The sequence below is a fragment of the Petaurus breviceps genome, unplaced genomic scaffold (genome assembly GCF_028583685.1).
Source record: "Petaurus breviceps papuanus isolate PSGF00001 unplaced genomic scaffold, PetGlider_PUasm1.0 138, whole genome shotgun sequence".
NCBI classification, from domain to species: domain Eukaryota; kingdom Metazoa; phylum Chordata; class Mammalia; order Diprotodontia; family Petauridae; genus Petaurus; species Petaurus breviceps.
The window spans coordinates 31,116,469-31,132,107 of record NW_027185694.1 but is presented as its reverse complement, the minus strand read 5'-3'; the positions used below and the strand labels follow the sequence as shown (position 1 = coordinate 31,132,107).

General features: G+C 38.1%; 1 protein-coding gene across 1 annotated transcript in view; it reads right to left on the bottom strand.

Annotated features, from left to right (window-relative positions):
* The window catches only part of XPO6 (exportin 6), a 143,953-nt gene that overhangs the window by 10,908 nt on the left and 117,406 nt on the right, over positions 1 to 15,639 (bottom strand). The window contains exons 15-23 of the mRNA XM_069064132.1: positions 15,103 to 15,247; positions 11,259 to 11,405; positions 10,218 to 10,407; positions 8,880 to 9,035; positions 7,695 to 7,809; positions 7,330 to 7,501; positions 5,541 to 5,702; positions 2,839 to 2,937; positions 2,405 to 2,635 (exon numbers count right to left, since the gene is read on the bottom strand). Coding sequence (XP_068920233.1) covers positions 2,405 to 2,635; positions 2,839 to 2,937; positions 5,541 to 5,702; positions 7,330 to 7,501; positions 7,695 to 7,809; positions 8,880 to 9,035; positions 10,218 to 10,407; positions 11,259 to 11,405; positions 15,103 to 15,247 — 1,417 coding nt within the window. The remainder of the gene's footprint in view (positions 1 to 2,404; positions 2,636 to 2,838; positions 2,938 to 5,540; positions 5,703 to 7,329; positions 7,502 to 7,694; positions 7,810 to 8,879; positions 9,036 to 10,217; positions 10,408 to 11,258; positions 11,406 to 15,102; positions 15,248 to 15,639) is intronic.

Genomic DNA, 15,639 nt, shown 5'->3' with positions numbered 1-15,639 from the left:
TCCATTATTATCATTGCTGATTCCTTCTTACCTGAAGCTTCCCCTGAACAACTGGGAACCTTCAGTAGGACAAAGTAGGTAGTGAAGATCAAAGAAAATGGAATTTGGAGTTAAGAGAACCATCTGTGTGACCTTGAGCAAGTCACTTACTAACTTCTCTGGGCCTCAGTTGCCTCATCTGTAAAATGAGGGTGTTGGATTAGACGATCTCTTGGCTCCTTTTCCAACTCTAAATCTGGGATCTCAAGCCCAGTAGCCATAGGGAAGATAACCAAAGAAGATAAGTGTGGTGGACTGGGTTTTACATCCTAAAGAAAAATAAGATCTATTCTCAATAGAAGTATTGAAGCCTGTGTGAGAGGCTTTAGCAACACAGTGTAGAGTTGTTATAATAACACTGCCAGATCCTGAATGCTAAAGATATGATCCCCTTAACTATATGCTGATTTAGACAACTAAGCAAAAGATATAAATGGAATGTAGCCTACAGGAATCTCTATAAGGAAACCGGTTGTTCTTCAAAAATAATAGTCAGGTGCTGGCAGACAATCACAAGTAGATATCAAGCATCTTTTTATTGACCCCAGCTAGCTCAGAATGTTGATGACCATTTCAAGACTTCTGAAATCAGTTGGAAAGTAAGGAAGAAGAGCTAAAGGTCAAAACTCCCTTATAATTTTTTCCAATAACTAGAGAAGCTCTATGTCATTTGTGGCAAAATATCACTTGGCCATTTCCTAGGACCATTAAGGCAAGAAACACATTTTGATGTTTGATTTTGCCATCAAGTATTCAGAGGACATCTACTGACTTCATCATATGCCCAAACAGGGCAGAAACCTCTTCGAAATCTTTTTTCCTAAGTCTTGTATTCCTGTCTGAGGCATCTCTAACAAAGAAAAAAAAGGGTAGAAAACTAGAACACTGAAAATTAATGTCAGCAGGGTGAATTCCAAAAAGCCTCAGGAAGAAATAGCAGAATGGATCACGTGCTCTCTATGACAAAGAAGAACAGAGGATCTAAGGGGTAAAGAAAAAAAATGTGAAAACACATATAGGGAAAGGGAAAAGAAATTTAACTAACAGATACAGAAAAACCTCAAGTTTAAGAAGAGTGTAAGCCAAATAACCAGAGAATCCAGAGAAACCTCAAAAGGCTGTGGGAATAAAGGAAGTCAAAGGGGGGAAAATGGGAGGAGGCAGGTGCAATTTCCTATTGTACGATGAATGTGCACTCTTCATATCTATCAGACATTAAGAGGAAAAAAGGAAATTCTATGTCTTTATTATATAGGGAAAGAGAGATAAAAAACAGACTGCAATGAGGCAACAGAGGCTTTCCCACAAGAGGTTAATAATCATGACCAGATAACTAAAGCCAGTCTTGCCAAGGAGGACAAGTTGGAGGTCATGATAACAATGAATGAAATTAGCTGGTGTGTCCATCAGCCCAAGGCCCAGTTAGCTTGACATGTAGCCTGTGCTGCTTAACAAGCAGGGGACTGCAATCTGTTTCCACCTCTAACTTTCCTTGGCTACTGTCACAATGAAAGGGCTACAGGAACTGCACAAGACACCTGCCTGGACCTCCTCTTCTTTCTTCAATGGCTCCAGTTCAGAAACAGTCAGGCAACTGGCAAAGGAGGCAGGCAAATACTTCTTTGAACTACATTAGTTAATACTGTGAAGAATACTGGGAAGACTGATAATCCTAAGCAAAAGCTAGGATAAAGACTAATCAGCTAACTTTTAATACCTGGAGAAATATATAACTAATCAAGGATTCAACTTTCATTTGTTCTGATGACCACAGGGTCTGGAGTAAACATCATAACGTTAAGCAATACAAATTTTATCGCACTAAATAAATTTATACCTACAACATTCCTGGGATATTTAGGCTAGGAGATCATTTTAGCTTCAGCAAAGCTTTTAGAATGGTTCTACAAGACATGTTTGTTGTTCAGATAGAAAAATGCAGACAGTATTTATTAAGCTAACACCAGCACAGTGTGTTCAGCTAAGAACAAAACCACTTCCAGGCAAAGAGTTCTGGAAGTTCAGGAAGCAACCACCCCTAGCTAATGGGATTCTTACTTCGTACATCCCAAATTGGTTAGTTGAACTAGGGCAGAAACACTAAACAATTTCAGAGAACACTTCCTTCCTCAAAGCCAAAGCAAGAGAAAAAGCAAAGTCAAACTAAGTACATGAGACACTGAGAAAATCTAGTGGGTACTACATGAATCACTGGCAAGCTAAGGGTTAGTACAAGCTAACTACTCAGGTCCTTACCATCCCTGGAATTGGAGCAACACAACCTCCCTGTGATGAACTGGTGCCTCTGGTCATGAGGTTGCCCAAACCCGCCCTTCCCTGTGGCCTGGCCTCTCTGTCCTCTCACCCGATCCATTTTGAAATTCCTCCCCAGAACATTTTTCTGGTTGGAATCCACACCATCACAGCTAGCCAGAAACTCTGGGAGGAAGGCTGCATAGAAGCTGTCAAAGTCAACTGAAGCCATATTGTAAATGGCAATCCCTATCTCTTCTTGCAGCAGGTCATGTGACTTGTGGACCAGAACTTGAAGCAGCACATTCACAAACTGAAACAGCATGGTGGTCCGAAAGATTTTCTGCAGGTAAAAAAGATGACAGTTTTCAATATACACGGCTACAGTTAGCACCAGAAAACCTCTACTTCTTAGTCCCCCCCAAGCAAGTAGGTAAATGCCAAGTACTTTCTCAAGTACTCAAGAAATTACTAATCTAAGAAAATGGACTCTCATAGCTGTACCTAACCCAAAGAAAGCATTTCTAAAGGAAGAGCAGAACTTACTTTATGATACAACTTCTGCTTGGTGTTCAGAGTCTCCAGGTAGAAAAGATTTTGTTTAAATAAGTGGATATCAGGCTGGAGAAAAGATTGTCCAAAAGCCTGGGAAATAAAATGGACTTTTAGAGAAAGAGAAGCAAACATCTCAAGAACAGACTGAAACTATTTTGAAGGGGTTTGTTTAAACCTCACAAGAGAACTGAAGAATATAGTATTCTTTTATTAAATTAAATTTTATGTTAATTTTAGTTTACATCATTCATTTCCACAAGATTTTGAGTTACAAATTTTCTCCCCATCTTTCCCCTACCCCCACTCCAAAACAGTGATCCTACTGTATACCCCCCTCCCCCAATCTGCTCTCTCCTATATCTTCCCCCATCCTCCCTCCAACTTTCTGGTAGGGTAATATGGACCTCCATACCCCAGTGCCTGTATATCTTATTTCCCAGTTGCATTTAAATAATAATAATGATAATTTTTTAAACACTTGATTTTACAACTTTGAATTCCAGATTCTTTCCATTCCTCCCTTGTCACCCACCCTTACTGGGAAGATAAGCAATTAAACCTAATACAGGTTGTGCAGGTGCAGTTAACAGAAAACATTTTCATAGTGGATATATTGTGAAAGACTGACTATATTTCCCTCCATCCTATCCTGCCCCCCACTTATTCTATTCTCTACTTTGACCCTGCCCCTTTTCAAAAGTGTGTGCTTCTAACTACCATCCCCCCCCCAACCTGATCTCCCCTCCATCATCCCTCCTCTCATCCCCTCCCCCCCTACTCTCCTGTAGGGCAAGATACCCAATTTAGTAAGTATGTCCATCCCTCCCTAAGCCAAATTCAATGAGAGTAAGGTTGGGGGGCATTCCCTTTTGCCTTCCTGTTCTTCCCCTCCATTGTAACAGTTTTCCCTTGCTTCTTCTCTATGAGATCATTTACCCCATTCTGTCTCTCCCCATCTCCTCTCATTATATTCCTCTCTCACCTCTCAATTTCACCTTCTAAATATCATCCCTTCCTATTCAACTGATCCTGTGCCCTCTATGTATACCTGTACACATATATACACACACTCACATATGTATTCACAGGCACATATACCTTCCTAGATAGACATATACATGTATGTATACATATACATATATAATTATTTTCCATGTAGGCATGTAAATAGTTCAACTTCAATAAGTTCCTTATGATTTCTTTTCCCTGTTTACCTTCTCATGCTTTTTTTGCTTCTTGTATTTGAATGTAAGAGTATAGCATTCTTCTTAAATCTACCTGTTTAACTCAACTTTCTGACCACTTCCATACCATCCTCTCAGCTCCAACTTCTCCTCAATATTTCTCACATCTTAATTTTGGTTAATATTAAACAGCCCCCTTTCAGGTAAACATATTAACATTTTTACAAACTTTATCTATGTTAAATCTCCCTTACAGAGTATAAGCTAACTGAAGACAAGGACTATTTGTTTTTTGTCTTTGTATACCTAGCAGAGAGTCTTGCAAAAAGTAGTGACAAATTCTTGATGAATTAAATTGGACTTGTTAAAATGGGATACAATCACATAGTCTATTTAAATAACTCAGTTTCATCTGACACCTTGAGGAGCACCTGAGTCTGCATGCCTATCCTAAAACCCTTATGCTCTACTCAATGAATACAGCTCTCTTTGGATTATATGCTTTCTATGGCCATCTCTCCCAACCATGACCCTGTTATGAACAGTCTTCACAGTTCCTCTTCCGGTTAGGCTATCACAACTTTTAATTCCTCCTAACTTCTTGGCTATGGAAATGACAGAGATAGTCTGACTCTCGCCCCCCAAATGATTATAGATAAGGGTTGGAAAAGGGAAGTTAGTGTAGGGACTTCACCTTACTTAAAGTAAGAATAGACAATACAGGGACTTCCTAGGGTAGGGGTGGGGAACCTGTGGCCTCCTAGGTCCTTGGGTGCTGTGTTTTCACTGAGTCCAAGTTTTATAGAACAAATGCTTTTATTAAGGGGTTTTGCTCTGTTGAGCCTCTGGGAATGGGATACTGTGAATCTTGCTAAAGAGATGAACTCTGTAAGACAGACCAGGAGGACTGCAGATAATTGTGGGAAGAGGAGTGGCAAGGGATGGGAGCAGGTTGCAAATAGACTTATTAAACAATAAAGGAATTTTTAGCAAATCTTGTAAACTTTCCTAGTACCAGACTTGCTGTCTCTTTGGAAGAAATAACTACAAAAAGACAGGCAAGGACTTACGACAAATCTTTTGGGACGGTAACAAGTTAACTTGTAACTTCAAACTAATTCAAAGGAAAAGCTGATTCAATTATAAATTACAGCATAAAATCAGTTAAACTCATACAGCAGAAACCAGAGGTAATTTTAATTTTTCTATTTTCAGATATCAATAAAAACATCAACAAAACCAACAAAAATTAAATTAGACTCATGCTACTGAGTCACAATACAAGGTGGCTGTTAGACCAGGGGTTATTCGCCTGGGGTCCACAAACTGTTTTTTAATATTTTGATAACTATTTCAATATAACTGGCTGCCTTCACAACCCCATCTATGTTCTGAATTTTAAAACATTATTCTAAGAAGGGGTCCACAGGTTTCAACAAAGACCTAACTAATAACTTTCTAACTCTTACCCTGTATTGAAGTGATCAACTGCAAGGGTTTTCAAATTACCTGCATGATGGCACTGAACTGGACTTCATTTTCCATCTGCTCTTCTGCAACTCCTCTATGGACACTAGCCAGGACACTGGACTTGAAGAAATACCTCCAATTGTGATGGAGAATCCGGAAAAGTAGTTCAAACAATTCAGCCTTCACATCAGGTGAGGGACGCTGGGAAACACAGAAATGCCCTTCAATTCTCTGGCTAAGAGGGAAACTATTTATATCAAAGGCTGCTGAGTTGTGTGGTTACAGTAAGATAACAGCTCCTAAGAGATATATTTTATGTGTGGTAAAAGAAAATAAAACTCCACTTGAATCCTCAGCTAAAATCAATTAGCAATGTTTTGGTTTAATCATAGGTCAAATCTGGGAGAGGATCTGAGAGCCAGTATAGAACTTTCCTGGTGAAGGAGTTGCCAGCAACCTCAAACTAGAAATAATTGGTCGTGTTCATACAGCATTTTTACAAAGCATTTTCTCATGAAAGCCCTGGGAGACTGGTAAAGTTATAAAATTTAATTTTATGAAATAAAAATTTACAAATGAGGACATGAAAGTCCAGACAGGTTAGGTGACTTGCCCAAGAAATCAGAAAAATATCAAAGAGGGAGCTCAGGCTCAAGTATGCCACACCTAACTCCACTATCCTATAGTGTTACTCAAGAGGGCTTCTGAGTAGAGGCAGAAATTAGAGTTATTTATTGATTTTTCTGCTTTAAAAACTAGCCTAATTACATTTAACCCTCTTTCTTTTTCCCCTTCTCTAGAACAGGAATACCTACCTAAGAAAGTTTTTTGACCTTATAGAACATAAGCTATGGAACCAGGCCGGCACCTTTACTGAATGAATACAGTTCTGTCCTCCACAGAGTAGAAAAAGGTTTCAGGAACACACAAGGGCTTGAGAGTCACCAGAAAGTCAGTGTAGAGAGGAAGGAATCAAGAGGAATCAAGTCCCCTTGAGGTGTGGGGTACCACTCTAACAATACTAGTCAGGTTTTAAGGCCCCATGGGACTGATTAAATACTAGGGGTAAAAAGGAAAGATACAGATAAAGGAGAGGTATCATAACAAGCACAAGTTAATCTCCAGCTCCTATTATACTTCAACTTAAGGCACACAAGGTAGAATACGCTCTCTTGTAGTACAGGGATATGGCATAACTATAATGTCCAGAGTATCTAGCATTTAAATATATACATATATACACACACATTATCACTGCAGGCACAGTTACTTTCTCAATAAGCTGCCCTACCCCTACCTTCACCTTGAGTCCATATTATCTAGTCACTAGTAAGGCAGTATCTCAAGATAATGCAATATTTTATTTTAAGAGGTCTCTAAGGGCTTCACATTAATCTATTAAGGCTCAATTAAATCCCAGGGCAGAGGCCAGGAATTCTAAGATCATACTGGCTTTAACATATTTAACGATGTCTTAAGGAAGGATATAATTATATACTTTTGCATAAAAGACATAAACACAACAGGGGCCTCCAAAACTTAAGCCAGCAAAAGAGTGGAGGTAGCACAAGTCAATAACTAAAGCTATTAAAATAAAATCTTTCCCAATAATTACCACTGACCCATTCTTTTTTTTTTATAAAAATTAAAAGAAACATTACTCTGCAACTGATAATTTTCTGATGAATCCTTTCCAGTAGTTAAGAAAAACTTCCAAGACAGGTTTCTCACCACTAGAAATATGAAAGAAAGTCCTTTAAGCAGGTGTCTCCCCACCACTACCACCAGCAAGGGGGTCCCCTTAGACTGTCTGCTGCCAGGCCCTTACCTCAGCTATGATGGGGCAGACCTGTTCCATGCACAGTGAGATGATACTCGGAAGGAAAGGCTTGAACACTTGGCCAGGTTCTTGCACCACCACCTGGAGGATCTTCAGAAATTTCTCAACTACTCGACAGCCAGTACTCCCTTCATGGAGGATACTTTCAGCTAACTGTTCTCTAAAGAAATGTGGCAGGGGGGGGAAGACAATAAAACATAAGAACTTCTCATGGCACAAGCCAATGCGATTCCCAAAGCAGCAAGCAGAAGAATTAAAAACTTCTGATATACTGAGTTGCTTGTTATCATTCAAACATCTTTATGGGGCTTGAAGCAGTCACATAAATATATAACTAATATATCTGCAATTACCTGGTAAACATGTTTAAAAAGGTCTGTATGATCTGTTCTGTAAAAGGCACACCCATCTGTACTCTAAGGCCTTGAAACAGGGTAAGGAAGAAACTCAGCATCTCGTCAGTCACATCTAATAAACACAAAATAAACCCATCAATGGCATGAAAAAAATGTCGAACATGAAGCCCTATGCTCAATAAACTCTTCTACAAACTGTATGGCTGTTTTCCCTGAACTCCTTAGGGTGAAAGACATATCCACTGATGCTACCACAAGCAATACTGGGAAGGAGAGAAAGATTAAGGGCTGCTGAGGAAATAACTTTGGAATGGTCAATCCCTGCCTGAACATTCTTTGTAGGAAATGAAGCTCCTCTGGAAGGCAAACAAATTTCCTAGTCCAGAAAGAGGATTATATGGTTTCCAATGCAGAGTAGATCATGGTGTACTCATACTGAGAGAAACAAGCATTTGTGTTAACATATGAGAGGGCTTTATCAATTTCCATCTATATTCAAAAATCTCTGAGTTTAGGGGATAAATAGCTAACTGAATGCATGATTCATATTATTAGGGAATGAATTAAAAAAAAGATGAATTACAGAAAATACTAGTTATATGTAATGCCTTTCATTTCCTGATGAGAAACTGCCTTGATACATTTTTGCCCCGATAACAAACTCTCTGCATATAAAAGACAGTCAACAAATATTTGCTGACCAAGGTATTCCTGAATTGTTTTCATGTAATTCAAATAGCACGCCAAAAAGACATGCAAACTAAGTCCACATGGCTAGAGTACTTTATGCCAGTGGAACGAAAAAAACACTTGCTGTACATCATTTTGAAGACTGCTAAATTGTATACAGCAGTTTTCCTCTTACATTGGATCCAAATTCCTCTCATCTCCCTCAATCTCCCATGTTAGAGACAACAGGGACTGAAGAAAACTGAAGGTGACAGTGGTTCCATGGAGAAAGAAGAGTCCCCATCTGACTCATTATCATGGACATGACCAATCTGCCTTGTGGATTCTATATTCTCAGAACCAAATTCACCAAATAGAAAATAATCATCTTCTGTGTTGATTCTCATTCCACTTAAAAAAGCTGAAGCACTGTACTTGCACTAATCCCGTTTTCTTCAAAGGAGTCCTTAGCCCCATAAATCACTGAGAGCCTTGGAGTTCATTCATACCTACCTGACTGATGAATAAAAGCTGGAAAGAGGGCCAGTGAGACCTGAACAGATTCTTGTAGGGACTGATAGCAAATCTGTCGAGACTTTGTAGCTTCCCCAGAGATACTTTCCACAATATCTTCTAAGACACTAAGTGTCTGATGGATAATCACTTTGGCTACAAATCAAGATTAAGTTACATGTCATGATGTGTTCCAAGGACAAACCAAGTAAGGAATAAGGGGAAGTTGTTGTAAACAGTTCAGTTATCAGGTGTAACACTCACTCAGCAGCCTTTCTATGGGAACAAATCAAGTCTTTATTGACTAGGTATGTACCTTGCAAGATGAAGATATTAAACACACACTCAACTGTGATCCATTTCTAAAAACTTACCTGCTAAGCTTCTCAAGTAGGCTATTCAGCTCATTTGCCTCTGTTGAACCCCACCTACCAAAACATGGTTCAGAGGGAATATACCAAAATTACCTTTAAGGAGGCAGAAACCCAGATATCTACATGAATATACTGGAAGAGACAGGGTAGCTATTTTAGGCAAGAGTACAGTAAATATACATATAATTTTTTTCTTTCAGATATAGATAACAGCATGGTTCAGAGGATGAGCAGCAGCTCCAGAGTCAGAGGAGCTTGGGTAAAATATTCTCTGGAGTTCTCAACCCATATGACCAGACAATTTAATTTAATTTTTTAATCTTTTAATTTAATTTAATCTTTACTCATTTAATCTCCCTCCTTAACTCCCTAAACCCTAGTTTCATCATCTGCAAAATCAGAGTTGGACTAGATGGCCACCTCTACATCTACTACCTTCAATCCTGGCCTCCAGGTAGATACTGACATCCAGAGTATATTCCAGAAATAGATGATCTTATTTGATCCTGGCTATTTATACCTCTAAATTTAGCCTTTGAAAAGTAGATGTTATATAATTTAATAGCTAAAGATGAAAGGGTGAGAAAGGATAAACCCATGAACATGAATCAAGAAATCCATCTCCCTTGAGTTTATCGACTCCAGGTTTTTAATCAAGCTAGCATATGGCATCTGGATTCACAGATTGCCCTTACTCAGACAACTGTGCAGAAAGCAGGTAAAATGGTGTGGTAGATAACTCTTCCACTAAACTAGCTGTGTGAATTCAGGACAAATCTTTTGATCTCTCTGGCTATCAGTTTCCTCCTTCATAAAACACAGATACATCTGTTTCTGCACAGCCTACAAGTCAATTACATGGATCAAATGTGCATCAATATAAAAGTTTTCCGAGAACTGTTAAGCACTGCAACAGCTCACATCAGATCACTATTGTTATGAATGAGTAACCTAATACACTTACTATCTTCCAACTGCATCTTCCTCTGGGGGACAATGGCACTGGGTTTCAGGTGGCGATAGTCTCGGGTCAGAGCTGAAATGAGGCTGGCATGGTTTGTTGAACGCACTGCCCACTGCTGCTCACTTTCTGGGAGGTTTGGCCATGGCAGCAGTAGCACATTGGAGAGGGCTCGGCATACCAACACCTGGGCCTAAGAAAGGCAACCACAGACAACCAATGTATAAAAAAGTATGGGAATCGACAAGTATATAACTGGCATCAAAAATCACACACATGGGACCGCAACAAATAATGCAAATACATATAGACCTCACCCTAACTCCTGCCTCTTTAGAATTGCCCAAGTAGGAAAGTTTAACTACCATACTCTTGGCTTCAATTTTTACTTTCTCTAAGTAGATAACTATATACAATGTTGTTAGTAGATTTTCAAAGAAACTCAAAGAAAATATCCTTTGAGTTCCTTGAGTTTGTAACTAAAAATTCTTACCCTACTCTCCCCACCTAATGTTCCCCACCCCCAACTTTTAGATTGAGCCTTCTCATGAGCTGCTAATGGGAAATGCTTTTTTGATATCTATCTGTCTCAAAAATCAGACCATGGTGTAACATATAGGAAGTGTAAAACACTCTATATGTGGAGTCAAAATAATTGTTCCTAAAGGAGAATGACGCAAAATTTCTCTGTATGAACCTGTTCCCAAACCCGAACTTTAGCTTAGATTAAGAAGAAAACTAGAATATGAACCTTAGCAGTTCAACCCTGCAAAAAATAGTCTATTAGGGCGGCCAGGTAGCACAGCGAGTAAGAGCACCAGCACCGGCTCCTGTGTCGGGATGACATGTGGATCGAATCTGGGCTCAGACACTTATTACCCACCCAGAAACACCTGGCCATGTAACCTTGAGCAAGTTACTTAACCCCAAATGCTTTAAGAAAAAAAAATAGTCTTTTAGTGGAAGACATGAAGGTAAATATTTATCTAGAGTTATGGACAAGAGCCCTAACAATCCAGCCAAAGAACTTATCTCAACTCTTACCTTATCTACAAGTGGCTGAGCAGAGGTATCTGTGATTCTGTTGAATACTTTCTGAACTGCTGGGATGCTGATGAGGAAGACTGGCCGCACTGTAGTGGCTAATGAGACCAGTAAATGGCACGCAGACAAGAGTAACTTCTCTTGTACCTGAGGAAGAACGACAGCACCCAATAATTCCATTTATCAGAACTGGATACAGGGCAGGATGTTAAAAAGAGACACTGTAAGCTCTTTCCTGAACCAAATTTCAATTATAATTTTGCCATACCACAACTCTCAAATCACAAGAAATTCTTCCTCTGTGACATCTCTTAGATTCTACCCTTCCTCACTATTTTCACAGACTTCACATATGAACTACTTCAGCGGTCTCTGCCACAAATCTCTGCCTATTGGAATTCACCCTGAACATAATAGCCAGGCTCTTTTTCAATCACCCTTTTCTATCTTATTCCCTATAAACTTTAAAATAAAATATAAACACCCAGTTGTCTCAACTATGCACCAAATTCCCACTCTATCTTACCTCTTTATACTTTCTCATCAAAACTCCTCTGTTCAAATGAAGTCATACCTTACAACCCTCATCTTACTCTGTCTGCCTTTGGTCATGTTATTTTCCCTGCCTGCAATGACCTTCTCGACTTAGTGCACACCCTCAAAGTGGGATTCAAAACTCACCTGTCCTCTAATTAGTCTTCTCTAACATCACCCAAGAATCATTCTCCAGGCTAATGTTTCAATGGCACTTACCTACAATTTATAATTTATTACAACCTATTTATTCTTCTCTGATTCCTGTGTTTCCCCCTCTACCCCATTCTCAAATCTTCCTCCGAGATTTTTAAAAAACCTGTCTCCCAAAGTTTAGTGCTTATAATGAATTTTACTCACAGTAAGCACTAAACACCTGATAACTGACTCAAATGTGGCCTTCTTTACATGTCCACAGGATAACAGGATAGACTGGAAAAATCAATAACTACTGATTTATTATAAAGTTTTACAAGGAAACAAAAGACAGTCCCTATGCTCCATATTTACAATCACTGAGGGGAGAGGAGAATAAAACAAATACAATACAGTGATATATTAAAAAACAATAACAACAACAAGAAATCATTTTATGTTAAGGCCCTAATAAATGGCAAAGATAAATAATAAAGGAAGGAAATATGGTTAGCTATGGTGGTAATAAGAGGTTTCCTAAAGGAGGCCAACATTTACACTCAGTTCAGACACTTAAAACACAATCTCAGAATTTAGCTGGGATTTTAGAGATCTAATCCAAACATTATGTTAAACATATATTTCCTTTATAACATTTCTCACAATAATCATCTAAGCTGAAAATATACTACATCCAGAGGTAGCCTATTTAATTTTTGAACAGCTCCAATTACTATGAGAAATTTCCCCCCAGATTAAGCCAAAAATTGTCTCCCTGTCATGGGGTCCTATAAAGTTTAGCCCTCCAAGGCCAAGCAAAACAAATCTAATCATAATTCCTCTTCCACATGACAATCCTTCAAATATAAGAAAACAAACAAAAAAGACAGTACTTTTGTGACACTCTACCCTCCCAACCCCAAGTCTTCTAATCTTCAAGCTAAACAATCTTTCTTAGTCACTTCAAATGATCCTTCCTATGGCATGCCTTCCAGACTTTATATCATCTCATAGTTTACTAATATTCTTCTTAAAATGTGGTATCTAAATACTTCATAAGTGACTTGACCATAAGAAAGTGGGAACATCACATTTTCCTTTATCTGGGGGACTATATATCTACTAATGCAGTCTAGTATCCATTATCACAATGATGATTCATGGTGATAACTGCAATCCACTAAAACATCCAGGTCTTTCATACCATCAAACTATACTTTTCCTATTTATTCCTTGTTTAAGTGAAGGATTTTATATTTATCCTTATTAAATTTTATGTTTTAGATTCAGTCCACTGTTCCATTCTGTTGGGATCTTTTTGGACCCTGATTTTGTATTTATTTCTCACAGCTTTGTGGTAATAGTGAATACCATAATCATGCTGTGTCATCATCATTAAGTCCTTGGAAATGTAGAACAGAGCCAAAGACAGTAGTCATCTACAGTACTCCATTAAAAACCTATCTTCAGTTTGACCTTGATCTATTCATTATTCAATACTATGGGCCTAGAAACTCTAACCACAGGCCCACAAAATCCTGATATGTGGACTTGCAAGGCCCGGGGGATACAAAGATAAACTAAGACCCAGTTCTTGGTGTCAAGGAGTTTATAATCTATTATCTCAAGATGGATTTTGAAAGATGGATAAAACTTCAAAGGGTAAATAACAGAGAAATGGAAAAGGATTATAGTTATCAAGTCCCAGGACATTTTGAGGCAAAATGGGATTACCATTTCTTATTCCAGAACAGGAAAAATGACAGGATCCTTCTGGCACCACCCAAGAAAATATCATTCTGCTAATTCTACCTTTATGACTAACACTATACTCATCATTATACAATGGGTACCCATTCATTTGGCTTAGTCTAAGGGGATGGGAGAAGTAGTCCTCAGCATATTTTCTATTGTTTTTGCTGCTACAATGATGCCACTGCACAACTTCCTCAATCCCTCTACCAGCCTCAAACCAACCAGGAAGTTTTAACAAGAGTTTAATAATCTCATAGAAAAGACAGTCATTTTTAAGCATATTCTAAAATAAAAGCTATAGGGGCAGCTAGGTAAGGTAGCACAGTGAGCAAGAGCACCGGCCCAGAGTCAGGAGGATACTTAACACCCACACAAAATAACTGGCCGTGTAACCTTGGGCAAGTTACTTAACCCCAAATGCTTTAAAAAAAAAATAAAATAAAAAAAAACATTAAAAATAAATTTTAATCAAAATTTTATCTTTTTTCTTTTCAATAAGCTTCATTTGCTTCTACCATAGCTCCTAATAAAATGTTTCAACCCTTGTGGTAACCACATCTTTATAGTGAGAGAAAGTCTTTTACTCCACCTGTATGCATCAGTTTGTTTTTAATAGAACATTCCTAATACCAAAAGACTATTAATTGAATGCTTTTCATCTCTGATTATACTTCCATGATTACATTTTATCATGCTTTCTTTCAACAGAAAAATGTTTACTAGAAAAATATGAATTCAGGAACAGAAGTTCTGAGGATAATAAATCCAATTCCTTATATCCAGCTGTCAAGTCCAATTGACAGATATTTACTGGAAAATGTGCAAAGCAAAACCAAACACAGGCACTTCCTACCTCTACTCCTTTTATTAAAAAATATAACATGCTGTTGCAGAAATCTTAAAATAGATCACTCAAGATTAAATAATGACTGCAGGTGGATCATACTATCCTGAGTGTGAACATACTCCTGCCTTTACCTGTTCAAACATCAGTAGAGACTAGCAAAAGATGAGGTAAAGGCAACAAGAAGATATAGGCCTGAAGAGGCAGTATGGTCTACTTGCAGAAAGAATACCAGAGTAAAAAATCCTAATTTTCATTTTTGGTTCTCCCAATTACAAGCTCTGAGACCTAGAGGAAAACCCTTAACCTAAATAACACAACTTTGCTACCTTACTGGATTGTTTTGAAGAGAGTACCTATAAAGCTACAAATGTTATTACATAAATGTAAGGACTATCCATATATTTGGGTCAAATGCACAACAGGTGCAAACAGACAGGTGTTCAACATAAGCATTTATTGAAAACACTGGCCTTCTGCAAAATTTTTTGACCCTTCACATAGAAAGTGGATTTTAAAAATAATTTTTATTGACTCCCAACCCTGAGCCAAAACTGGCTCTCTCTATTTCAATACCTTGGAACTAATAAGAGGTGTGACTGCTTCCATGGCAGTGGAGACCAGCGAGATGAACTGTTGTGGGTCCTGTCGATGAGCTTCACTATAAAATTGTGCTAACCAATGAGAGTAAGCCTGGAGTGCTGCCAGGGACTGAGCATGACTGGGAAAAGAGAAAGAAGACTACATTTTAAAGCTTATGGTAATAATCTATCACCAACTAAATCGTTTTCTTGAGGGACAGGAATTCCATCAATCTTATATTTTACAAAAGTGGTATAAAAATCTATTTTCAAAACGTGACAGAGAGAAGAAATCTGTTACCTTTTCATGTAGCACCAAATAAATGAAAAAATGCTGAACAATTTACAGCGTAATAAGAAAATGGTAAAATTGCAAATAAATATTAATATAACTTATAAAATAATGTATAATGTTCAAAATTACTAGTTTAATTTCACATTAACAGTTGTAGGCCAGCCATTCAATGCTACTTATTAACAATTAAAATCAGTTTTAATTATAGTTCCTAAGTGGAAGGTGCTTAAGGGAGCC